We start from the raw sequence: 26778 nt of genomic DNA on the forward strand, positions 1-26778 counted from the left end.
AGACTGATGCTTCACAGTCAAAAAAGTTTTTTTTTTAAATTTACACTACTGTTACACCAGATATGAGTGGGGGCACTGGGCAAGTGGGCACAGTATACGCTGTGAGCCTGGCACACACACTGGCAGGCAGGCAACTGCAATTAGATTACACTAGCAGACTGATGTTTCACAGTCAAAAAGTTTTGTTTTTTTAAATTTACTCTACTGTTACACCAGATATGAGTGGGGGCACTGGGCAAGTGGGACTGGCACACACGCTGGCAGGCAGGCAACTGCAATTAGATTACACTAGCAGACTGATGTTTCACAGTCAAAAAAGTTTTTTTTTTGTTAAATGTACACTACTGTTACACCAGATATGAGTGGGGGCACTGGGCAAGTTGGCCTGGCACACACGCTTGCAGGCAGGCAACTGCAATTAGATTACACTAGCAGACTGATGTTTCACAGTCAAAAAAGTTTTTTTTTTTAAATTTACACAACTGTTACACCAGATATGAGTGGTGTGGCACTGGGCAAGTGGGTCTGGCACACACGCTGGCAGGCAGGCAACTGCAATTAGATTATACTAGCAGACTGAAGTTTCACAGTCAAACAAGTTTTTTTTTTTAAATTTACACTACTGTTACACCAGATATGAGTGGTGTGGCACTGGGCAAGTGGATCTGGCACACACACTGGCAGGCAGGCAACTGCAATTAGATTACACTAGCAGACTGATGTTTCACTGTCAAAAAAGTTTTTTTTTTTAAATTTACACTACTGTTACACCAGATGAGTGGTGTGGCACTGGGCAAGTGGGTCTGGCACACACGCTGGCAGGCAGGCAGGCAACTGCAATTAGATTACACTAGCAGACTGATGTTTCACAGTCAAAAAAGTTTTTTCTTTTAAATTTACACTACTGTTACACCAGATATGAGTGGTGGCACTGGGCAAGTGGGCCTGGCACACACGCTGGCAGGCAGGCAGGCAGGCAACTGCAATTAGATTACACTAGCAGACTGATGTTTCACAGTCAAAAAAGTTATTTTTTTTAAATTTACACTACTGTTACACCAGATATGAGTGGTGGCACTGGGCAAGTGGCTTGGCAGGCAGGCAACTGCAATTAGATTACACAGGAAAAAATAAATAAAAATGATGTTCTAGCCCTTAAAAGGGCTTTTTGGGGTGCTGTGCTTACAGCAGAGATCAGATGAGTCCTTCAGGACTGTAGTGGACACTGAATACACTAGCCTAGCTATCAATTTCCCTATTAAATCACCAGGAGCTACACTGTCCCTCCTCTCACTAACAATGCAGCTTCCGAATGAATCTAAAATGGCTGCTGTTCAGGAGCTGGGAGGGTCTGGGAGGGAGGGTCTGCTGCTGATTGGCTGGAATGTGTCTGCAGACTGTGAGATACAGGGTCAAAGTTTACTCAATGATGACGAATAGGGGGGAGATTGAACACCACATATATTCGCCCGCAGCGGCAAACGCGAACATGCTATGTTCGCCGGCGAACTATTCACGACATTACTATTGACCATGCCAAAAAATTTGAAAAGAAAAGCTTTGAGTGAGAAAAGAAGGGTTCAATTCTGGCCTTACTGGCATATGGAAAGAGTGAGCAGCAGATTGCTTCCAAAAGACTGTGGCTCATAAGAACAAGGTCAAACAGTAGACAATGGGAAAAACAAAGCTACAGACCAGCAGAGGGCGAACATTACTCTCCACTGCCCAGGATTACCACCAAATCATTAGACTGTCATTAAACAACATTAGAATGACATCAATTGACCTACAAAAAGAATGGCAAATGGCAGCTGGGGTGAAATGCATGGTTCAAAACAGGCTCCTTGGGGCAGGGCTGAAGTTGTGAAAAGCTAGAAAAAAGCCCTTTATCAATGAGAAGCAACGAAGATCTAGGCTGAGGATTGCAAAAGACCATAAGGATTGGACTGTAGAGGACTGGATTAAGGTAATCTTTTTGATGAGTCCAATTTTCAGCTTTGCCCAACACCTGGTGATCTAATGGTTAGACGGACACCTGGAGAGGTGTACAAGCAACAGCCTCTCACACCCACTGTGAAATTTGGTGTAGTATCAGTGATGATCTGGGGGTGCTTCAGCAAGGCTGGAATCGGGCAGATTTATCTTTGTGAGAGACGCATGAATCAAGCCACGTACAAAGTTATCCTGGAAGAAAACTTGCTTCCTTCTGCTCTGACAAAATTCACCAACTCTGAGGATTATTTTTCCAGCAGGACAATGCTCCATACCACACAGTCAGGCCAATTAAGGTATGGATGGAGGACCACCAGATTAAAACCCTGTCATGGCCAGTCCAATCTCCAGACCTGACCTTATTGAAAACCTCCATAATGCATTCAAGAGGAAGATTGATGGTCACAAGCCATCAAACAAAGCTGAATTGCTTGAGTTTTTGCACCAGGAGTGCATAAAGTCACCCAGCAGCAATGTGAAAGACTGGTGGAGACCATGCCAAGACGCATGAAACTGTGATTGAAAACCAGGGGTTTTCCACCAAATATTTATTTTTAAACTCTTGCTAAGTTAAAACATTAGTATTGTGTTGTATAAAAATGAATATGAACTTGTTTTATTTGCATTATTCAAGGTCTGACAACACTGCATCTTTTTTTGTTATTTTGACCAGTTGTCATTTTCTGCAATATTTTTATTTGGAATTTGGGAGAAATGTTTTTAATGGTTTAACAAATAAAACAAAAATGTTCACATACCTATAAATAGTAAAAACAGAGAAACTGATAATTTTTCCAGAGCTATTCAGCTGTTTTTTTAAACCAAACTTATTTTTGTGAAACTTCAACACACAAAGATCTGTGCAAATCCAGCTCCTGGTGTGTTGCAGTTTCACAAGAATAAACTGGCTCCAAAATTAGCTGAGCAGAATGAGTCTCTGCCTTTTTCCATATTCAGTGGTATCTGAAACCTCTGAATGCACATATCTAATATGTATATATGTGTGTGTGTGTATATGTATATGGTGGGGGAATTAGAGTTGGTGGAATCTAGTTCAATAGCTGTAGCCCCTGATCTTTTTGGAACCAACCAATTCCCCTGAATTGATGCTATTGAGAGTTATTGTCATTGTGGTTTCCTTCATGGCATGGAGATATATGATTATAACATTACCACACATACATATAAACCAATCTAATAAATAAGGCAGTAGTGTTTGAATAGGCTAAGCATTAAGCCCATGTTTTTCATTCTACATTTGATCTTGACATTGTGGTGGGTGTAGGTGTCATCATACGTGGTTCAAGAGCATCACAATCATCTGTAAAGAAGACTAAATCCTAAAAACAAAACAAAAAAAAACAAATGTAATTTAACATGTATGACTTAAATGGATATTTATTTGGATTTAGAAAAGTACATACACGTTTGCAGATTGTGTTCATGATGTTATACAAGTTTCTCACTTTCTTCTTTAGAGCCGTCACTCTAGGAAACCTCCCGCAATTTGGGGCTGAAATGAATGTACGTAGCTTTGTCATCACACAGGAATTCTAGAGCAAAAATAACGTTGTGAGTTGATAAAGCAACAAACAATTCTGTCTTCTTTTCCAGCTTAGAGACATTGTTTTCCTTTCTTCAACATAATTAAAGGCTTGTGTATCCTGAAAAAAATCATATACAAAACATATAAAACTAGACAAATCCAAAATCGAGTAGTTTTTTTTTAGCCTTATAATAATTGTGCCAATTGTTGTACCTTAGGTGTTAAAATGATTACCTGTAGCGCTCTGGAAAACTGCGCTAATTCCGTTACTTCTGAAGAAGTGTTGAGATTTTCGCGGCTCTCCAGTGCTCTAGGGATAAGTATATAATGCTACAGGTGAACTTATTCACCTGTAGCAAAGGAACATTTACATTCGTTTAACAAAAACATTTGTAAATGTTCCACGAATATTCAGTATTTATTTCACTTCAAAAAAACAAATACTGAATAGCAGGTCAGTTGAATATTCAGGAAACTAATTTTTCTGAATAATGAATCCAAAAGATTCAGTCAAACTGCATTTTTTGCCTGTGCACATGTCTACTAAACACCATGAGATTATCAGAGTATTATGTTGTGTTGCTATGGAATTACATATAGCCAATGTTTAAAAAAATATACATATATCCTTTTTATCATGCCTGATGAAACAGCTAGCATAGCTGAGAAACGTGTTGCAATCTGTTATTTGCATTGTTTTTATATGCTTTGGGTGAATGCATGCCCCCTTCGTTTTTAATCCTGTTTTTAAATAAAATATACTGAATTTTTGGAAGCCTGAGCTTGGTTTGATTTGCCTGGTACGGACACTTGGACCACTGGGCTCTTTTCTCTACACCTAGGATCAGTTAGCTGTCTATCTTTTTAAAAAAAATGACATTTTTGGTGTTTACTATTCCTTTAACTTACACTTACACGAAAAGAGTGACTGTACGCACTGAGCAAAATATTTCAAAGGAAACCTGGTATTAAAATGACGATATAAACTACTTTTAACTGTTGGCAACTTCATTAACTTATGGCTCATTTATTTGTGGCTCAATTCTGGAAACAAGCCCTATGTTGGCTGTCATTTTCATTCTTATAGGTTTTATCCTTTCTGAGATAGTACCGGTTTTACAAAGTGTTGCTGATTTAATGATTGACCTTATAAAGGGGGAATTCATGAGGGTTCTCAAAGCTGAGACTAAAGAAAAGGGGGAGTAAATATCTTAGACCTCACAGAATAATATGTGATCCCTCATTTAAAATAGATCCTATGTCTTACTAAGATGCAGTTGATCACAGTAAAAATGGTAAAAAAAAAAAAAAGCTTCACTTTTGAATAGGAAATTGTACTTTTTATTTAACAGTTGGATCCTGGCCTGGATCTCTACAGATAGCTGCCTCCATCTCCTCTCCAGAGACTTTATTTACAAACCTATTACACAAGTGTCCTCTTATTTACAATTATCACACTGTTATTACAATTTGTTACCCCTTGGTTTAACGATTTAATATGGAATTTGATTGACAATCAAATTCCCCCCCCCCCCCCCGCACCTTTTAAACAACGCTGGTATTTAGAGTTCTCTGAAGGGCTGCGTTAGGCTCCAAAAAGGGAGCGTACAGGCATATTTACCGCCACGGCAACTCTCAATACCAGGAAACAATGGGGCAGTTTGAGCTGAAAAAAAACCTAACACCTGCAAAAAAACAGCGTTCAGCTCCTAATGCAGCCCCATTGTTTCCTAATGGAAACACTTCCTAAGTCTACGCCTAACACCCTAACATGTACCCCGAGTCTAAACACCACTAACCTTACACTTATTAACCCCTAATCTGCCGCCCCCTGCTATCGCTGAACCCTGCATATTATTTTTAACCCCTAATCTGCCGCTCCGTACACCGCCGCAACCTACATTATAGCTATGTACCCCTAATCTGCTGCCCCTAACATCGCTGACACCTATATTATAATTATTACCCCCTAATCTGCCCCCCCAATGTCGCCGCTACCTACCTACAATTATGAACCCCGAATCTGCCGACCGGACCTCACCGCTACTCTAATAAATGTATTAACCCCTAAAGCTAAGTCTAACCCTAACCCTAACACCCCCCTAAGTTAAATATAATTTAAATCTAACGACATAAAATAAGTCTTATTAAATAAATTATTCCTATTTAAATCTAAATACTTACCTGTAAAATAAACCCTAATATAGCTACAATATAAATAATAATTATATTGTAGCTATTTTAGGATTAATATTTATTTTACAGGCAACTTTGTATTTATTTTAACTAGGTACAATAGCTATTAAATAGTTAATAACTATTTAATAGTTACCTAGTTAAAATAATTATAAAAATTACCTGTAAAATAAATCCTAACCTAAGTTACAATTAAACCTAACACTACACTATCAATAAATTAATTAAATAAACTATCTACAATTATCTACAATTAAATCAACTAAACTACAAAAAAAATCCCACTAAATTACAAAAAAAACAAACACTAAATTACAAAAAAAACAAAACACTAAATTACAAAAAATAAAAAAAGATTACAAGAATTTTAAACTAATTACACCTACTCTAAGCCCCCTAAAAAAATAACAAAGCCCCCCAAATTAAAAAAATGCCCTACCCTATTTTAAAATAAAAATTTAACAGCTCTTTTACCTTACCAGCCCTTAAAAGGGCCTTTTGCGGGGCATGCCCCAAAGAAAACAGCTCTTTTGCATTTAAATAAACATACAATACCCCCCCCAACATTAAAACCCACCACCCACATACCCCTAATCTAACCAAACCCTTAAAAAAACCTAACACTAAGCCCCTGGAGATCTTCCTACCTTGTCTTCACCACGCCGGGTATCACCAATCCGTGATCAGATTCAAGTTCAATCCAATTGGCTGATCCAATCAGCCAATCAGATTGCGCTCGCATTCTATTGGCTGATCGGAACAGCCAATAGAATGCAAGCTCAAGCTGATTGGCTGATTGGATCAGCCAATCGGATTGAACTTGAATCTGATTGGCTGATTCAATCAGCCAATCAGATTTTTCCTACCTTAATTCCGATTGGCTGATAGAATCCTATCAGCCAATTGGAATTCGAGGGACGCCATCTTGGATGACGTCATTTAAAGGAACCTTCATTCGGACTTAGCACGTCGCTAGAAGAGGATGGATCCGCGTTGGCTGCTTCAAGATGGTCCCGCTCCGCGCCGGATGGAAGAAGATAGAAGATGCCGCTTGGATGAAGATGTTTGCCGGTCCGGATCTCCTCTTCTTGCCAGATAGGATGAAGACTTCGGAGCCTCTTCTGGACCTCTTCTTGCCGGATAGGATGAAGACTTCGGACCCTCTTCTGGACGGATCGGTGATACCCGGCCTGGTGAAGACAAGGTAGGAAGATCTTCAGGGGCTTAGTGTTAGGTTTTTTAAGGGGGGTTTGGGTTAGATTAGGGGTATGTGGGTGGTGGGTTGTAATGTTGGGGGGGTATTGTATGTTTATTTAAATGCAAAAGAAATGTTTTTTGGGGGGCATGCCCCGCAAAAGGCCCTTTTAAGGGCTGGTAAGGTAAAAGAGCTGTTAAATTTTTATTTTATAATAGGGTAGGGCATTTTTCTATTTTGGGGGGCTTTGTTATTTTCTTAGGGGGCTTAGAGTAGGTGTAATTAGTTTAAAATTCTTGTAATCTTTTTTTATTTTTTGTAATTTAGTGTTGTTTTGTTTTTGTAATTTAGTGTTTGTTTTTTTTTGTAATTTAGTTTAGTTGATTTAATTGTAGATAATTGTAGATAGTTTATTTAATTAATTTATTGATAGTGTAGTGTTAGGTTTAATTGTAACTTAGCTTAGGATTTATTTTACAGGTAATTTTGTAATTATTTTAATTAGGTAATAGTTATTAACTATTTAATAGCTATTGTACCTAGTTAAAATAAATACAAAGTTGCCTGTAAAATAAATATTAATCCTAAAATAGCTACAATATAATTATTATTTATATTGTAGCTATATTAGGGTTTATTTTACAGGTAAGTATTTAGATTTAAATAGGAATAATTTATTTAATAAGATTTATTTTATTTCGTTAGATTTAAATTATATTTAATTTAGGGGGGTGTTAGGGTTAGGGTTAGACTTAGCTTTAGGAGTTAATACATTTATTAGAGTAGCTGTGAGGTCCGGTCGGCAGATTAGGGGTTAATACTTGAAGTTAGGTGTCGGCGATGTTAGGGAGGGCAGATAAGGGGTTAACACTATTTATTATAGGGTTTTGGAGGCGGGAGTGAGGAGGTTTAGGGGTTAATACATTTATTATAGTGGCGGCGAGGTCCGGTCAGCAGATTAGGGGTTAATAAGTGTAGGTAGGTAGCGGCGATGTTGGGGGGGGGGCAGATTAGGTGGTAATAAATATTATGTAGGGGTCGGCGATGTTAGGGGCAGCAGATAGGGGTACATAGGGATAATGTAGGTTGCGGCGGTGTGCGGTCGGCAGATTAGGGGTTAAAAAAATTAAATAGAGTGGCAGCAATATGGGGGGGGGCTCGGTTTAGGGGTGCATAGGTAGTTTATGGGTGTTAGTGTACTTTAGAGCACAGTAGTTAAGAGCTATATGAACTGGCGTTAGCCCAGAAAGCTCTTAACTCCTGGCTTTTTTCTGTGGCTGGAGTCTTGTCATTATATTTCTAACGCTCACTTCAGCCAAGACTCTAAATACCGGCGTTAGAAAGATCCCATTGAAAAGATAGGATACGCAATTGACGTAAGGGGATCTGTGGTATGGAAAAGTCGCGGCTGGAAAGTGAGCGTTAGACCCTTACCTACAAGACTCTAAATACCAGCGGTAGACCAAAACCAGCATTAGGACCCCCTAACGCTGGTTTTGATGGCTAACTCAGAACTCTAAATCTAGGCGTTAGTTAGTTGGAATATATATTTGTTATTTTATGCTTAGGGCATTATACCCACTCTGTTATAGTTATTTATATCTGTTATTACCTTTATAATCATTAATGTTTATATCCATACCTCATTGCACCACTTTTTTACTATTTTTAGTAGTGCCCCAAAAGACCTACAGTCCTTACTATTTTCCATCACATATCTTGCTCTTGGACTTATAACTCACTTATAACTTAGGGCGCCCCCTCATTTTTTATTTATTTATTTATTTTGTTGTTGTTGTTGTTGTTGTACACCAAAACTGTAATTGTTTATAAAGATAGAATACGCCTTTACTACCCATTCCCCAGATTTGCACAACCAACATTGTTATATTAAGCCCTTAACGACCAATGACGTACAGGGTACATCCTACAAAAAATGGTCGTTAACGACCAAGGACGTACCCTGTACATTGTTAGTGTTTTCAAGCAGTGGAAGCGATCCTGATCGCTTCCAGACGCTTTCATGTTATTGCAGTGATGTGGCCTCTCTGCATCGGCCATCAATAGTTACGCTTGTTGGTGGGTGGGAGCAGCAGCAGGGAGGCGGGTGGGCGGCCATCAATGTGGGTAAGTGCATAAGAGGGGGGCGGGATAGCGTGTGGGGGAACCGGGAGCATGCACGAGGGTGGGCGCGAGCACGGGGTGGACGCGAGCATGGGGGCGGGAGTGGGTGGGAACGCTACACTATGGCACAATTTCTTAGATAAGGTGGGAGAGAGGAGGGGGAATTTTTATCTAAGGGATCTGGGAGGGGGTGGGGGGTTGGAGTACAGAAATAGTGTATATACTAACACAGCCTTTTAATAATAGCAACCAAAATATACTATTTCTGTACTCCAATATTTATAATATCAGAGAGTTCCTAAAAACTATACAGATAATTTCGATATAGAATAAAGTTTATTCACCAACACTGCTTTTGCACCAACAAACATACAATAGTAACACATCACATCTATTGTTACCATTTCAACAATAAATTACGTATTGCGGTTGCAACCCCCCATTTTCGAAAATTTAGAAACTATTTAGTATGGTTGTTTTTTTGTGTTTGTAGATGTTTAACAGATTTTGGAGGTCAAAGTTAGTTAAAAAGTGTTTTTTTCCATTTTTTCATCATATTTTATATTTTTTTATAGTATATTATAAGATATGATAAAAATAAAGGTATCTTTAGAAAGTCCATTTAATGGCGAGAGAAATGGTATATAATATGTGTGGTACAGTAAATGAGTAAGAGGAAAATTACAGCTATACACAAACACTGCAGAAATGTAAAAATAGCCCTGGTCCCAAAAGGTCAACAAATGGAAAAGTGCTCTGGTCACTAAAGGGTTAATATATTTTATAACATTTAAACCTCTAAATATCTGCCTGTTTATAAGCCATGACAGACAGCCTCTTATCACATGCTTTTTTATTAGCTTTTTACAACAGGAGACTGCTAGTTTATGTGGGCCATATAGATACCATTGTGCTCAGGCCCGTGAGGTTGTGCACAACACAGCACTAATTGGCTAAAATGCAAGTCAATAGATAATAAATAAAAAGACATGTGATCAGAGGGCTGTCACAAGAAGCTTAGATACAAGGTAATCACAGAGGAAAAAAGTATATTAATATAACCATGCTGGCTGTGCAAAACAGGGGAATGGGTAATAAAAGGGATTATCTATATTTTTAAAGAGTTCACTGTCCCTTTAAATTATTGTACTAGATTCCTATAAATGTCTTACATAACTCTAGTAACTCTTTATATTCTGAGAAAAAAAAATATATATATTGTTTAGAGAATGAAATAATAAGAACAGTAATTTTGGTTTACCCAGAGACAATATTTAAAAAAAAAATCCCTCAGTAAACACTTTGAGATTGCAAAAATTTAACTTTCTTTCATTATTTAATTTCCCTCTTTTCTTTTTAAATTTGAAATTTGTGGATTTTCTAGTCTTGTCAACGGAAATAACACAACCCCAACCCAAACCTTGTCACATATACAGGGAGTGCAGAATTATTAGGCAAATTAGTATTTTGACCACATCATCCTCTTTATGCATGTTGTCTTACTCCAAGCTGTATAGGCTCGAAAGCCTACTACCAATTAAGCATATTAGGTGATGTGCATCTCTGTAATGAGAAGGGGTGTGGTCTAATGACATCAACACCCTATATCAGGTGTGCATAATTATTAGGCAACTTCCTTTCCTTTGGCAAAATGGGTCAAAAGAAGGACTTGACAGGCTCAGAAAAGTCAAAAATAGTGAGATATCTTGCAGAGGGATGCAGCACTCTTAAAATTGCAAAGCTTCTGAAGCGTGATCATCGAACAATCAAGCGTTTCATTCAAAATAGTCAAAAGGGTCGCAAGAAGCGTGTGGAAAAACCAAGGCGCAAAATAACTGCCCATGAACTGAGAAAAGTCAAGCGTGCAGCTGCCACGATGCCACTTGCCACCAGTTTGGCCATATTTCAGAGCTGCAACATCACTGGAGTGCCCAAAAGCACAAGGTGTGCAATACTCAGAGACATGGCCAAGGTAAGAAAGGCTGAAAGACGACCACCACTGAACAAGACACACAAGCTGAAACGTCAAGACTGGGCCAAGAAATATCTCAAGACTGATTTTTCTAAGGTTTTATGGACTGATGAAATGAGAATGAGTCTTGATGGGCCAGATGGATGGGCCCGTGGCTGGATTGGTAAAGGGCAGAGAGCTCCAGTCCGACTCAGACGCCAGCAAGGTGGAGGTGGAGTACTGGTTTGGGCTGGTATCATCAAAGATGAGCTTGTGGGGCCTTTTCGGGTTGAGGATGGAGTCAAGCTCAACTCCCAGTCCTACTGCCAGTTTCTGGAAGACACCTTCTTCAAGCAGTGGTAAAGGAAGAAGTCTGCATCCTTCAAGAAAAACATGATTTTCATGCAGGACAATGCTCCATCACACGCGTCCAAGTACTCCACATCGTGGCTGGCAAGAAAGGGTATAAAAGAAAAAAATCTAATGACATGGCCTCCTTGTTCACCTGATCTGAACCCCATTGAGAACCTGTGGTCCATCATCAAATGTGAGATTTACAAGGAGGGAAAACAGTACACCTCTCTGAACAGTGTCTGGGAGGCTGTGGTTGCTGCTGCACGCAATGTTGATGGTGAATAGATCAAAACACTGACAGAATCCATGGATGGCAGGCTTTTGAGTGTCCTTGCAAAGAAAGGTGGCTATATTGGTCACTGATTTGTTTTTGTTTTGTTTTTGAATGTCAGAAATGTATATTTGTGAATGTTGAGATGTTATATTGGTTTCACTGGTAAAAATAAATAATTGAAATGGGTATATATTTGTTTTTTGTTAAGTTGCCTAATAATTATGCACAGTAATAGTCACCTGCACACACAGATATCCCCCTAAACTAGCTATAACTAAAAACAAACTAAAAACTACTTCCAAAAATATTCAGCTTTGATATTAATGAGTTTTTTGGGTTCATTGAGAACATGGTTGTTGTTCAATAATAAAATTAATCCTCAAAAATACAACTTGCCTAATAATTCTGCACTCCCTGTATAATTTGCAATTTGTTAGCTTATCATTTGGGCTGAAGGCAAGCAAGGGAGATGACAGGCCCTGTCAATTCCAGATTGGATTCTCCAAATAATGATAGTGATAGGTAGAACTCTGACCATTCAAAAGCAGTTGTAGCAAACATGGTGTTACTCTCTTCTAAGAGTCTTTTGACTGTGCTGGTTTGTTGTTACCCTATTGGAAGACTGTAAAAAATATAATTACAAGGTGTTTACTTGTTTTAAATACACAAAGTGTTCATGCACTGAAATAATAGGTGGCCTTCAAGGGCTTGAAAATGAGCATATTAGCCTACCTAGGTTTAGCTTTCCAAAAAGAATACCAAGGGAACAAAGCAAATTTGATGATAAAAGTAAATTGGAAAGCTGTTTAAAATTGCATGGCCTTTCTGAATCGTGATAGTTTAATTTTGACTAGACTGTCCCTTTAAGTAGCGAACATGTATCATGAGTTAAAGTGTTTTCAATTCTGCATGGTATTTGTTTAACAGAACACTTCATATCAACAACGAAAGCAAATTGATCTGCATATTTTTATGTACAAAATGACTTCTGAATACATTTATAAATGGCATTAATGCCATAGGGCTAACATGCATACATTATGATTTATTTCAAAACAATAATAGCTTCCTACATGACATATTTTACATGGTTTATTTTGCGATTTAAAATATTGATATGTACTGAAGGTTTCAATCAACTTCTATTCCCACTAACTATAGTCAGCTACATATGGAGGATTTTGAATGTTGTATGATATATTGTTGAAAATCACTGGGAATGTGATAGTTGTATATATATGTTTTTACTGCAGGGATGCTTCTAATGAAAACACTATGGGCTAAATGCTCTTCTGAAGTTCTCTGCACTGGCGAGATTATCTAACAAGTCTCATCAGTACTGCGAGGTCCTCAAAGATTTATAGTGTAGAGCCCTATATTTAGCTATACAGTGTTCTGGGGATGAAACTGAGACACCTACATTATAACATAATGTGCCAAAAAAGCTCCCCGAGATTTTATGTGATTTCTTTCCATACTAGTGAGTTTTTGATCATCAGGTAATATGTGAGAGTGAACCATTCTAATGCATTAAAGGGACAGTCAACACAAAATTTGTTGTTGTTTTAAAAGATAGATAATCCCTTTATTATCCATTCCCCAGTTTTGCATAACCAACACAGTTATAATAATACACATTTTACCTCTGTGATTACCTTGTATCCAAGTCTCTGCAGACTGCCCCCTTATTTCAGTTCTTTTGACAGACTTGCATTTTAGCCAATCAGTGCTCACTCCTCAGTAAATTCACGTGCATGAGCTCAATGTTATCTATATGAAACACATGAACTAACACCCTCTAGTGGTGAAAAACTGTCAAAATGCATTTAGATTAGAGGCAGCCTTTAAGGTCTAAGAAATTAACATATGAACCACCTAGGTTTAGCTTTCAACTAAGAATACCAAGTGAACAAAGCAAAGTTGGTGATAAAAGTAAATTGGAAAGTTGTTTAAAATTACATTCCCTATCAGGAGGAAAAGAGGGGTAGCCATCCTGATTGGTAAGAGATTAGAGTCTGAAATAATAAATTCTGTAAGGGACCCAGAAGGGAGATTTGCAATGTTAAAAATTAAAATTCAAAATCAATTGTTTACTTTCTGTAATGTATATGCACCTAATGTTCTAGACTACGAATTTTGGGACTTACTACAATCCAACATACTCACTTACTCAGAAGGGTACTTGGTGTTAGGAGGATATTTTAATATGGCCCCACAATCTCCCCTCGACAGGCTACGGCAAGACAATAAACAAATAAAACACAAAAGAGATAATCTTGAAACAAAACTGTTCAAAAATATAACTCAAAATTTAGCGCTAAAAGATATCTGGAGGATTCAAAACCCCGATGTACGGGACTACACCTGTTTATCCAGGGCGCATAAAACGCTATCCAGAATAGACCTATTCTTAATAGATGTTCGATTATGTTCGAGGAAAACTGTAGCAGGAATAACACCTATAGTTCTATCTGACCATTCTCCTACTTTTCTAGAAGTACAACTAAGCCGTCCTATAAACACCCCTGTGAGGTTTACCTTTCCATACTATTTGGTTAACGATTCAAAATTTAAAAAACATCTAATTGATAAATTTAAAGAATATATTCAATTTAATTCTGAATATGTTGACCGCCCGGAAATCTTCTGGGGAGCCGCTAAGACAGTCCTTAGGGGGGAAATAACAGCATATGCGGCTATGATATCAAAAAAAATGAAAAAGAGAGAGAAGGAAGCTATAAACTCTGTGGTCAATGCATATAATCGCTACCTACTACAGAAAACACCCTTTTACTGGGCCAAATATATTAAAGCCAAAACTGAAAGAGATGCTCTAGCACTACTTTTGGAAACACAGAAGGAACTGAGGTTTCAGGCTAAAATGTATCGGTTTGGGAACAAATCCGGCAAACTATTAGCCAAGCTAGTTAAGGGAGAAAATAAGCCGCCCCTGATTGAAAAAATCTTCCACATAGGGAAAACTCTCACAAAATCTGAAGATATCTTAGAGGCATTTACAAATTATTATAGAGATCTTTATACTGCAAAAACTACTGATGAAGATCAGTCCTTGAAATTTTGGAGTAGAATAAACTGCCCCACAGTTACAACAGAAATAAATACCATTCTGAATAGTCCGATCTCTGACGAGGAAATCAGGAAAACGATCTCTGAATTATCAATGAATAAAGTAGCAGGTCCCGATGGGATTCCCAATGAGGTATATAAGATATTAACTCAAGAGATAGTGCCTCACTTGTGTAAACTTTACAATGATTTTTATATTGATGGTAAAATCATACCACCTGATTTTTCTGCCTCTTATACAACACTTCTCCTTAAGGGAAGCAAGGATCCTGCCCATAAGGATTCTTACCGACCTATAGCTCTCTTAAATTCAGAATATAAGATTCTTGCCTCAATCTTAGCACGCAGGCTTCAAGGAGGTCTCCCATATATCATACACAATGATCAAGCAGGGTTCATTTATCAACGAAATTCCGCCTCCAAAATTCGTGAACTTCTGTTGACAACAGAATATTTTCAGACTCGAGGGGGGGGGCCAGGGGACATCATGGATCTTGCAATAGTTGCAATCGATGCTGCAAAAGCCTTTGATTCAGTTTATTTCAGTCATATGTTTACCTCCTTAGCTAAGTTTGGGTTCAAGGATAATTTTCTCAATTTTATAAAGAATTTATATACTTGTCCGCACACAAGATTGATAGTTAACAACTCGTTATCACCTGACATTGTGATTGAGAGGGGAACGCGCCAGGGTTGTCCTCTGTCCCCCCTCCTTTTTGATATAGCTATAGAGTCTCTGGCGATAAAGATTAGACAATGTATTGAGGGCATCAAAATAGGTGAATACGAATTGAAAGCTGCACTATATGCAGATGACATACTCCTCTATATTGCAAACACTAGGGTAAACATACCCAAACATCTAAGCATAATCAACCAATTTGGCTCCTTCTCTGGGTACAATGTAAATACATCTAAGTCCGAGATATTTTGGCTTAGAAAGAATATCGATTCAATAAAAGATAGTCCGTTTAAAGTAGTCTCGGAATCATTTAAATATTTAGGAATCACAATTCCAGTTAAATTCACTGATCTTTATAAATTCAACATAACACCAATTTTGACAACCATCTGTGAGAGGTTGAAAACTTGGCAAAATCTACCAATTTCAATATCTGGTAGAATAGCACTATATAAAATGATACTTCTACCAAAACTTCTATATATTCTACAAAATATTCCATTAATAATGTTTGAAAAGGACATTCGCTTAATTAATAGGGCAGTTGGAAATTTTATCTGGCAAGGGAAGAAGGCGAGGATTTCTTTAACAAAACTATCTCTAGCAAAAGAAATGGGGGGTCTGGCTTTGCCGGATATCAGACAATATAACTTGGCCTTTCTTGCACGAACCGTAACAGACTGGTTCTATTCTAAAAACTATGTCACAAATACATTGTTAGAAGCCAATATTTGCTGTCCATTTCTCCCAGTAGGGCTGGCTCATTGTGAACCCAAAATACTACCTCCTGAAATTAAGATGCTCAAAACCATCCTGAATCCCATAAAAGCATGGTGGAAAATTGGGACAATGCTGAAAATTAATTGTAATGTTTCTCAACATTTACCAATAAAGGGGAATCCAAAATTCCAACCTGGTTTGGACTCGGTCATTTTTGATAATTGGTCCTATCTTGGTCTTGAAAAAGTTCAGCAACTTGTTAAGAAGGATTCAAATATTGTAAAAACTTTTGAGGAACTGAAAAATGAATTTAATTTATCAAATAAGGAGTTCTTTGCATACCTACAAGTCAGACACTATGTTTCAGAATTAGTTAGGAACGCAGGGGGGCCTTGGACTCTGGGAAAATTGGAAAACTGGCTGACATTGATTAAAGTGGGCTGCTTTTCAATTACCCCCTGTTATACATTTCTTAACACTAATAAAGGAATCCCTCTAATAGAACAAATGGTGATGGACTGGAACAGGCTAACTTCCTCTCATCTCATAGACACAAAATTCATACAAAAGTCAATTAGTAAGATAACCCGGGCTACTCTCTCCGCTACTTGGAGAGAAGCGCACGTCAAGATGCTACATAGAGCATATTTTACCCCAGACCTGGGATATAGAATACATAACTTGGATTTTAGTAAGTGCCCAAAATGCTCCCTGATGGCGGCAGACTTTGTGCATATGATATGGAACTGCCCAAAAATACGTTGATTTTGGTATAAAGTAGAATTATGGCTTAATGGCAGTCTGGTAGCTACCCCTCTGGCTCTCACATTGACACAGATTATATTCGGCATGCAACAAAGAGAAGGGCATCAATCTCAGGAAAAATTAATTATTCTCACAATCCTAGCAGCTAGATACCTGATTTTCAAGTACTGGAAGAATCGTAGAACCCCCACAATTTTGGAAGTTAGAAATTGTTTGAAGAAACAATGTATGATTGAGCAAAGAGACACTAATATTGAAAACGAAGGAGATATTAAAAAAATCTTTTTGAAATGGTCAGCTTTTATTAAGGGATACTCGATAACTGAAATAGAACTGATGATTTTTCCATTTAGGAATTCAGAACTAGTATTGCTTGGTAGGGGGTGGGGGTGGCTGCTCCCCCTTTCTCTCTTGTTTCCCCTTTTTTTCCTTTCTCTTTTTTTTTTTTTTTTCTTCCTCTTTCTTTTCTTTTTTTTTAATTAAAACTGTTGATATGGACTATGCACATATAAAATTGAAAACTCAGCAATCGGTTGTAAAATAAGAATAAGGCTTTGTTGTTTAACCTAAAGGTAATACTGAATATAAGTGTTCCTAACTTCTGTAATTTCTTTTTGTGATTGATTGCTGTTAATAAAAATGATTTATAAAAAAAAAAATTACATTCCCTATTTAAATCATGAAACTTTTTTTTGGACTTGACTGTCCCTTTAACACTTTCTTTGCTTCAATTGTTTGTCAATGGTCAAATTTCACCCACCGTTTCTGTTCTTTGGAAGAACCAATGCTTGTTGTTGGAGTGGACAAGACTTGCAACTGTCATTTTGTTGGACAAATATCCATTGTTTTGTAGCTTGTTATCTTATTATCTCTGGTGAAACCAATTAGTAACATAAATGTGCCAGGAATACGCTTGTGAAGTCTGCATTGTGCAGTTCCAGTTCTCAAAAAAAGCACTCAATTTGCAGACTTAGATAAAAGGATAAAGGGACAAAACAAATAATAAAAGTATTTTGTTTTACTATGCATAATTACATATTATATATTACAATATCAAAGTATTTATATGTCCCTTTAAACCTGTTGTGTTGTATACATTATTTCCCTAATTTGTGGGACAATTCCTAATTTTAAGAAAACCAGGGAATGCCTTGGCCTCCCCAGAATAAAAAAAAAACATCACACATATTCCTTAAGTGATCCCAATACCAGCCAGATCACAACTTTTTTACAAAAAAGACCCTGACACAGACACCATCCTCAGACTGCCCCTGTCATGCCCCTTTTAAAGCATGTGTAGGATTGTATTAGAAATATGTTGGGCAGTATTGTACTATCCTGAGTAAAACAATCAGGAGTCTATACAAATCCATTAAAAGGGCCATGTAAACTGATCTGGTTTATTGAGGGTTTTTCAAATTCAAGAGCATCCAATCTATCAGAAAAACTGACTTTCTAATGTGTGATTAACATGTGTTTCAGCATTTCACAGAGGCTTTCAATATGAGGAAGGTGAGGGGAACTTCTAGGCCGATTGGTGCTTGTTTGGCAGAGCTATGACAGGAGGAGTGCTGTTGGGAAGAGATTAGTTAGAAGGAGTTGGGCAAGTCATGAGCAGACCTAGACAATCCCTGGATACTTGCCCTGATGGGAGAAGATTTAGGTGGGATAGTGGATAGAGCTCTCATCCTGTGACAATCCTGTAATTCTAGGATAGATGGAAGGTATGGATTAATGTTTACTTGTTGCCCATGCTACCATGAAAACCTGTCAGGTGCATAAACTCATCATAAACTTTCTAATCAGCTTTTACATGAGATCTGAACGTAATTCAACAGCCTTGCTCTTTTCACAACCCATTTTGGTTCTCTTTTGCAAGGCATATTCATCTTTTTGTTGTTTGTTTTTTAAAATTACATTTTTACATTTATAAAGGAATAGTTGGTTTTCTACAAAATTAAGAATGTAGTTCAAATTACACTTTTGAGCCACAATACTGTTATGTACCTATAATATAATCATCTGAAGGTTCAATAAAAACTATGGTATAATGTTTACATTTAAAAATGTTAACAAAATTACTCAACACAATGAAAAATTGTAGGTTGCATATCTTAATTTTTAATTAAGAAGGTAAATTAAGGGAAAGATCCTGCATTCAAACCAGGGAGTTGTCATCATTAGCAGGGTTGTAGCATAGAACAGGCCCACTAATTACAAATGATGACTTGTCAGGGTTTTCTCCCTGTTGTGTTTGCCATGTGCTGCTGGCAGCCATTTTACTCACCTCTCTTCCTGACTATGGTGCATTGTGGGGGGATGCTTCTCATTACCTGCACTTCCTTTTATGGCCAGACTGGTGTGCATCATCCATGTGAGACAGGATGCAGTCTCAGAATTGTGATGTCATCACTTATTATTTAAAGGGCCTCTGTTCAGTAGGCGTTGCCTTTGCGTTGTCTCAGACCTGTTTGTGAGAGTTCCTGTGTATTACCTGGCTGCCTGACGTCCTTCCTGGTTCCTGATCTCTGGCTTGTTCCTGACTCTGCTGTTTTCCTTGTTCCTGATTCTGGCTCGTCTGACTATTCGCTTTGGCTCCTGACTTGGCTCGTCTGACTACCAGCTCTGATTTTGACTCCTGGCTTGTTATTTGACTTGTGGACTTTTTATTATTTTTTGCTATTAATAAAGGTGTGATTATTTTTGAACTTCTCATCTCAGTCTGATTCCTGGCACCCTGACATGACTAAAATAAACCTAAAGGGACAGCCAACACCAGAATTTGTGGTGTTTAAAAAAAAAAAAAAGATAATCCCTTTTATTTCCCATTCCCCAGTTTTGCATAACCAACACTGTTATAGAAATACACTTTTTACCTCTGTGATTACCTTATATCTAAGCTTCTGCAAACTCCGCCTTATTTCAGTTCTTTGACAGACTTGCATTTGAGCCAATCAGTGCTCACTCCAGGGTAACTTCACGTTTATGAGCTCAATGTTATCTATATGAAACATATGAACTAATGCCCTCTAGTGGTCAAAATGCATTCAGATTAGAGGCAGTCTTCAAGGTCTAAGAAATTAGCATATGAACCTCCTAGGTTTAGTTTTAAACTAAGAATACCAAGAGAACAAAGCAAAATTGGTGATAAAAGTAAATTGGAAAGTTGATAAAAATTGCATTCCCTATTTAAATCATGAAAGATTTTTGGGACTTGACTGTCCCTTTAAGCTATATCCAACATTAAACGGACAGTATACACCAATTTTCATATAACTGCATGTAATAGACACTACTATAATGAAGAATATGCACAGATACTAGTCTACAAATCCAGTATAACACTTTTTAGTTTAGCACTGTTGATGAAGTTAGACTGGGACAACCAGTGAAAGGGGCTGGTAAAATGTGATCAGCAGATACTCCCCCCTCCCCCTTTTCTGCGTAGGAAAATACAGATTTTACAAACAGGAGCCACAGGAATCTGTAAACATCAGTATATATCTAAAACTTTTAGTCTTGGTTTGAAATCTGAAAAGCAGCACAATGCTATTAAAAAAATAAGCAAAATTATAGATGTTTACAAAAGCAGATGGGCTATATAAATGGATCATCTATAAAGCATTTATGCAAAGGGAAATCTAGTGTACAATGTCCCTTTAAGGGGACAGATAACTTTTTTGTTGACTGATAAACAACAATTGGGTTTTTCCTCCCTGATTATTAAAATTCAACCAATTAGCTGGCAGTATATGCTTTTTTTCCTCATGAAGTTCTGCAGTGCCCTTCCCCTCTTTAAAAAAAGCCCAATGCTGTATTTATATAGCTTTTTAATTATTTAAACAATTTATCCTCTTCATTTGTATAGGAGCCAAAGAAGCCTTTCTAGCAGTGAAGAATATAAAGGAATTTGCCCTTAATTATACATTGTGTCCAATAATTTATTAAATTAAAAAGCAACATAACTTATTTTTATTATGAACTATTGTTTTGGCTCCAGCAGTTCTTAGCTTTTAATATAAGAAAAATTACTTTGTTACATATATATTCACTGTACACCCACTTTTTCAGTCTGGAAAATTCAGATGAATTGACTACACTGTTACCTGATAGCTTAAGCATAATCACTCTGCATACAGCAAGTTCAACAAAGATCAAATGTATAAATGTTAGAATTACAACGGAAAAAGTATTTAAAAGATGGCGTTGATATAGTTGTGCAACAAACTCATCTGAACTCACTTGGGTTCTTGAACAGTTTTTAGGGTTCACAGGTTCAAGAGGTTACTGTTTAGGATATGGATATCAGTTACATCCATGTGCCTTATTGTTTTTCTATATGTTGAGCAAAAAATGAGCACAATGGATTATTTTATATTTTCTTCACAGAGATACATTTAAAAAAAAAAACGTTGTTACTTAAAAAAATTGTATGCCAAATGCTTTAGCATGTCTATAAATGCTGGATTTAGTTATTGTCAACATTTGCAAATGAATCCTTCTTACTATAATGATCAAAGAGCTTATTAATTGTGACAAAGAAAGACTAAAAATGCCAGCAACAATTCTCAGCATACATGTTCATGAAATACATCTAACAAAAGTCATCGACAAAATCATTTGCAGACTACAGAAAACAGGAGTGGAGATACAGAATTAAATACTTACATGTATATCCAGATAAAGAGTTGGTAGTGAATCCATGCATGGTCCCTGTTTATAGAAATAGAAAATGTAGCCCAATTATTACCTTAATGAGAAGTTTTGGTACTGTTCCATGTTTTCTTTGTATTTACTTACTGAGGGTGCAGTTTTCTGTAACATTTGAAAAGATTCTGTTATTTCTTTGCTCAGACTTATAACCCTTGAATAACACGTCGGGGGAGCTGAATACGTGAAAAGAAAAAATATATTAAAAGCTACAAAACTCAGCAAAAGCTTCATTACTATTTGTTGCTTTCCAGCAGAGAGCTGCTAATGGTTGGAGCTGTGGTTTATAAATCAATGGATACATACAGGGGCAGTCAACACCAATTTATATGAACAGCTGAATCTTGGAGAGGGGGGGGAAAAAAAGGATTTTGGGCTGGAAGCCAATGGGAGATTAATGTTCCCATTTCATGAAAACACTGAAAGAAGGACTTGGGAAAGAAGTGACACATTTCTGTTGAACGGAATTTATATTTGTAAATGAAAACATATGTTAATCAGGACAATTCTTTGTAGAGTTTATATATTTGTATTCAAAGAAGCATGAACATTTTGAGCACAGCGAAAAATAAAAATGTAACATCTTTTAAAGGGGAAGTGAACGTCTGTTTTATTAATCATCCTTTTAAAGGAGAAGATATTAAAAAAAAAAGTGTGTATCCCTTTAAATTTTACATTTACGGGCTGGATAATGTGACCGAAAGTTTGTGGTTTCACTTTGCGTTAGAAATGCGGCCCCGTCGAGCGCCTGTGAGAGGAGGGGCCAGTGACCTCACTCGAGGCGCGGATGGGCGGGTCTATGTGAGCCGTTGCTCACTTTCAGTTCGTCATCGTGTGGAGAAGACCTGGAAAGAAGCGTTCCTGCACTTACCTCAGAGAAGCGTTCCGGTTGTCTGTTTCTTCGATGGCGGATCTACAATCAATCCTTGGAACAGTAGAAGAGCTGCTGAAGACGAAGGGCGTCGACTGGATACAGCGAAGACTCGTCCCTGAAGAGGTCATCGGGTCCGGAGGAGCGGCGACGGCGGGTGGCGGAGCTCCTAGGCCTGTTAGGAGGTCCCGCCCGCCTGAGAGGTTGAGTCCATCGGGAACGAAGAGGCAGGATTCCGGGAGCAGAAGAAGGAGAGCGGTGAGGACTTCATCAGACGGAGGTGTTTTCGAACAACGGGCGGTGCAGGCCGGCACTGTCGCAAGCAAGTCGGGAGCTGTGAAGAAACGTCGGAGCAAGAATGATGTCGCCAGCGTTCCGGAGGAGTCACGGTTGCCGGTGTCGGAGCTTGGAGAAGGTAATATTATTTCTTTTACAGGCGAAGTGGGGATATATCCTGGTTATCAAGCCGAAAATGAAGCGGCAATGGGGGCCTGTGAGGAAGACTCAGAAAACGAGTCATGTTTGAATTTGGCGCCTTTTCGGGAACAGGTAACGGCCATTACTGGCCTTGTGGGTGCATCTTCCCGGAGGGGTATTACGGCCTCTGGGCCTAGCGGAGCACAGGCACAGGATACTACGGCCCTCAATGAGGGTGCCAATGCATTAGTGACAGGGCACACAGGGAACTGGATTGTAACGGGCCCTAGGCCTGAAGTTAGGAATTTAAGTAGGCCGGTGAAGGATACAGTTAGGCCTGTAGCTACTGCAGTTAGGCGTGAGCTAAATTTTCAAGACCCCAGCACTAAAGGGTCTGGTAGAAAAGCTGTAAGGAAGACGAAGCACTGCACTGAGGAAGCTGGACATGTTCACACTGTGGCACAGGATGCTAGTTTAAGTGTAGGGTTTCAGCAGGGTTGTGTCAATAGGGAGGGTAGTCAATTTAACAGTAGTGGGGATAGTGGAATCAATCAGGGTATTAAAGAGTTAAGGGGGGCTGCCGTTAGGCAGGGTAATGTGTCTTTTTCCCCAGCTGTTTTACAGGATAGATGCTGCAATGCTGGTCAGTCTGAAGGAGCTAGTCGGAGTGGCCATGATGAAGGTGACTCGTTATGGATTGAGGAGCAATATAGCGACTTTGGCGATGAGGAGGAGCAGCTACCATCTTGTTCAGGACCAGTTACAACGGAGCAGGTAAGGGGTTTTGGGGTTTTAAATCAGTTAATTAAGACATTAGTTCCAGATAATGCTGGGGAGTTCATTAGTAGTACATTGGGCAGGAATTCTCCTTTAGCTGAGGGTAGTGTAAACAGGGATAGACATAGTTTTGTAAGGGGTGAAAGGGATGTTAATGATTATGCTAGAGGTAGTATTGTAGATAATAGGGATTACGCATCCTCTCGGTCACAGGTTAATGCAGGAGAAGGCAGGAATCAGGAGAGAAGGTCCAGGATTCCAGTTGCACGGCGTCGGGTAAGATCCCGGTCGCCTTTTACTGTCAGAAGGAATCAGGATTCAGAAACGTCTGTCTGGGCTACGCTAGACAGTCAGTCAAGGGAAAGAGTGAGGCATAGGAGATCTAGATCTCCGGATAGGAGAAGTCACAGAGATAGAGGGGTTCAGAGGCATGGAAATGAATCTTTACGCCTGGATACAAGGAAGGAGACAGGTACATCCAGAGGGTTATCCAGACCTTCATGTAATACAGGTGTGAGTAATAGTGAGTTGCAGGTGCTGAATGCGAGTGTGTCTGATGACAGGTGTGAGGTTTTATTGAGAGGTTTGAAGGACTTAGTCTCTAAGTTGGAGTGTAGTTCTCAGTCTAATGTTAGTGTTGTTAATAGTTCTCAGGCTATTGTCAGTGTTCCCTCGGGCCCTGTTGGTGCTTGGGTTGCGCAAAATGTGACTCCTAGTGGAAGCTTATTGGATCAGACGGCTTCTGTACCATCTGGTGCTCCTTCGCTGATTAATCAGGTTAGAGTGTCTGATCAAGCATTGAGGCGTCCTTGCTTGTGTTCAGTTGGCCCTTTGGGTATTCATCTCTCTAAAGATATTAAGGAAAAGATCTGGAGACGTGAGTTTGTAGAAATTTTTTCTCTTCTTCCTGTGGATCAAAGTTTTGACAGCAAGGAGGATATTAAAGGTGAGTTGGGTAAGAAGGAGGATGATGAACGGAGAAGAAAGTTTAGGAAGATTCCTAAAACTTTGTCTAACTGGTCTAGAGCATTCTGTATTTTAGCTAGCGTTATAGGTGAGAAGAACCCTGAATTGTGTTCTTCTCTTTTCTGTTACTTGGATGAAATAGCTAGTGCTTGTCGTACTTATGGTGGTCTGGCTTGGTGGAAGTATGACGAGCAGTTCCGTCAGCGTTTGGCGGTTCTGCCCGAAATGCTTTGGGATGATAGGGATATGGGCATTTGGTTGGAGCTTATGACTCCGTTGAGATCGGTTCAGCCCTTTCGTGTTTCGGGGGGGGTCTCGAGCTCTGCCTCGCCAGCTTCATCTGCAGTGGCCTTTAGGAAAGGCCTCTGTTTTCAGTTCAATGAAGGGGTGTGTAAGTTCGGAGCGGCTTGCAAGTACAAGCACGAATGTTCCTTTTGTGGAGGAATTCATTCCAGTGCTAAATGCTTCAAGAGGGCAAAATCTTCATCGAAGGCAGATAGTGTCATTCAAAGCCAAGACTCCGGTGAAAGTAGAAAAGATGGAGCCGTGGTTAAGGTTGTACGGTAGGAGAAGGGGTATGGCTTCTGATGCGGAAATTCTGTTTAAGGGTTTTGGTGATGGCTTCCGTATTCCGTTCGTTAAAGGGATTGAGTCTGTTTTTTCTGGTAATCTTAAGTCTGCTGAGGATTTCCCTGAGGTGGTGTTAAAAAAAATTCGGAAAGAAATTTCTTTGGGTAGAATGGTAGGTCCATTTGCTTCCCCTCCTTTTGATAATCTAAGGGTGTCCCCCCTGGGGGTTGTTCCAAAAAAGGTGCCGAATCAATTTAGGCTTATTCATCATTTATCCTTTCCGAAAGGTTTTTCGGTGAACGATGGTATCGATCCTGAGCTTTCTATGGTCAGATATGCTTCTTTCGATAAAGCTTTGTTTCTGGTAAGGGAGGCTGGTGCTGGCGCATTGTTGGCAAAAGTCGATATTGAATCTGCTTTTAGGTTGTTGCCGGTTCACCCATCGTGCCATCATTTATTGGGCTGCTTTGTGGACGGTTCTTATTATGTGGACTTGTGTTTACCTATGGGTTGTTCCATATCTTGCTCCTTATTTGAAAAATTTAGTTGTTTTTTGGAGTGGGTGGTAAAACAGATTTCTGGTTTGTCATCAGTTATCCATTATTTGGATGATTTTCTCTTTGTGGGTCCGGCTGGACAGAATTCGTGTCAGGTCATTATGGATTCTTTTTTGGCTATGGCTGGGGAATTTGGTATCCCTATTGCATCTGAGAAAACCGAAGGGCCTTCTTCGGTTATTTGTTTTCTGGGTATCTGTATTGATACTGTTTTGATGGAGTGCAGGCTTCCCGAGGACAAGGTTAAGGACTTGTTAATTTCTGTTGATTTTGCTCTTAGGAGAAAGAAGCTTTCTTTGAGGGAGATTCAATCTTTAGTTGGTAAGTTAAATTTTGCTTGCAAAATTATCCCGGTAGGTAGGATTTTTTGTAGGAGGTTGTCTCTATCAACAGTAGGAGTTAAGGTTCCTCATTTTAGGATACGTTTGTCTGCTCAGGTTAAGGAGGACTTGCGTGTTTGGAAAGCCTTTTTAAAGGACTTCAATGGTATTTCCTTGATTCAGTCCGTTGAATTGACGAACAGTGAATTGCATTTATTTACTGATGCTTCGGGTGCACATGGTTTTGGTGCTTTGTTTGGCAATAAATGGTGTGCTGGTGCTTGGCCCGGGGTTTGGGCGGCATCCGGCTTGACTAAAAACCTGGTCTTTTTGGAGCTATTCCCTTTAGTGGTTGCTTTGAAGATTTGGGGCCGTGATTTTGAAAACAAAAAAGTGTCATTTCATTCTGATAACATGGGCGTGGTTTTTGCCATCAACCGCTTATCTTCTAGTTCAAAGCCTGTTATTGGTTTGATCAGAATGTTTGTTTTCGAATGCTTGAAACATAATGTGTACTTTAGAGCTGTTCATGTTCCTGGAAAGGAGAATATTGGGGCTGATGCTCTTTCTCGTTTTCAGTGGCGGAGGTTTCGAGAAGCAGTTCCGGATGCAGACACTGTGGGGGCTACGTGCCCGGAGGAAATGTGGTACCTGAATTTTCTAGAGTTTTGAATATGGTGAGGGGAGCTTTAGCTCCTAGAACT

At 38.8% G+C, this 26778-nt stretch overlaps 1 protein-coding gene across 1 annotated transcript; it reads right to left on the bottom strand.

The window, feature by feature from the left end:
• Positions 1-2506: 2506 nt before the first annotated feature.
• Positions 2507-21855, bottom strand: CYTL1 (cytokine like 1). Its single transcript, XM_053700901.1, has 4 exons — positions 21687-21855; positions 21555-21599; positions 3417-3545; positions 2507-3332 (listed from the first exon to the last, which is right to left on the bottom strand). Exons 1-4 carry the CDS (start codon positions 21828-21830, stop codon positions 3240-3242), a joined length of 411 nt encoding a protein of 136 aa, XP_053556876.1. The 5' UTR covers positions 21831-21855; the 3' UTR covers positions 2507-3239.
• Positions 21856-26778: the final 4923 nt, after the last annotated feature.

This window comes from Bombina bombina, chromosome 2, assembly GCF_027579735.1.
Source record: "Bombina bombina isolate aBomBom1 chromosome 2, aBomBom1.pri, whole genome shotgun sequence".
In the NCBI taxonomy this organism is placed as follows: Eukaryota; Metazoa; Chordata; class Amphibia; order Anura; family Bombinatoridae; genus Bombina; species Bombina bombina.

Excerpts from the sequence above, each read along its gene's own strand:
- CYTL1 (XM_053700901.1), bottom strand. The coding sequence starts at position 21,830 with ATGAAGCTTTTGCTGAGTTTTGTAGCTTTTAATATATTTTTTCTTTTC. Across the intron at positions 21,600-21,686 it reads TACAGAAAACTGCACCCTCA|GGACCATGCATGGATTCACT; the intron begins GTAAGTAAATAC and ends TTCTATAAACAG. Across the intron at positions 3,546-21,554 it reads CTCTTTATCTGGATATACAT|AATTCCTGTGTGATGACAAA; the intron begins GTAAGTATTTAA and ends TTTTTGCTCTAG.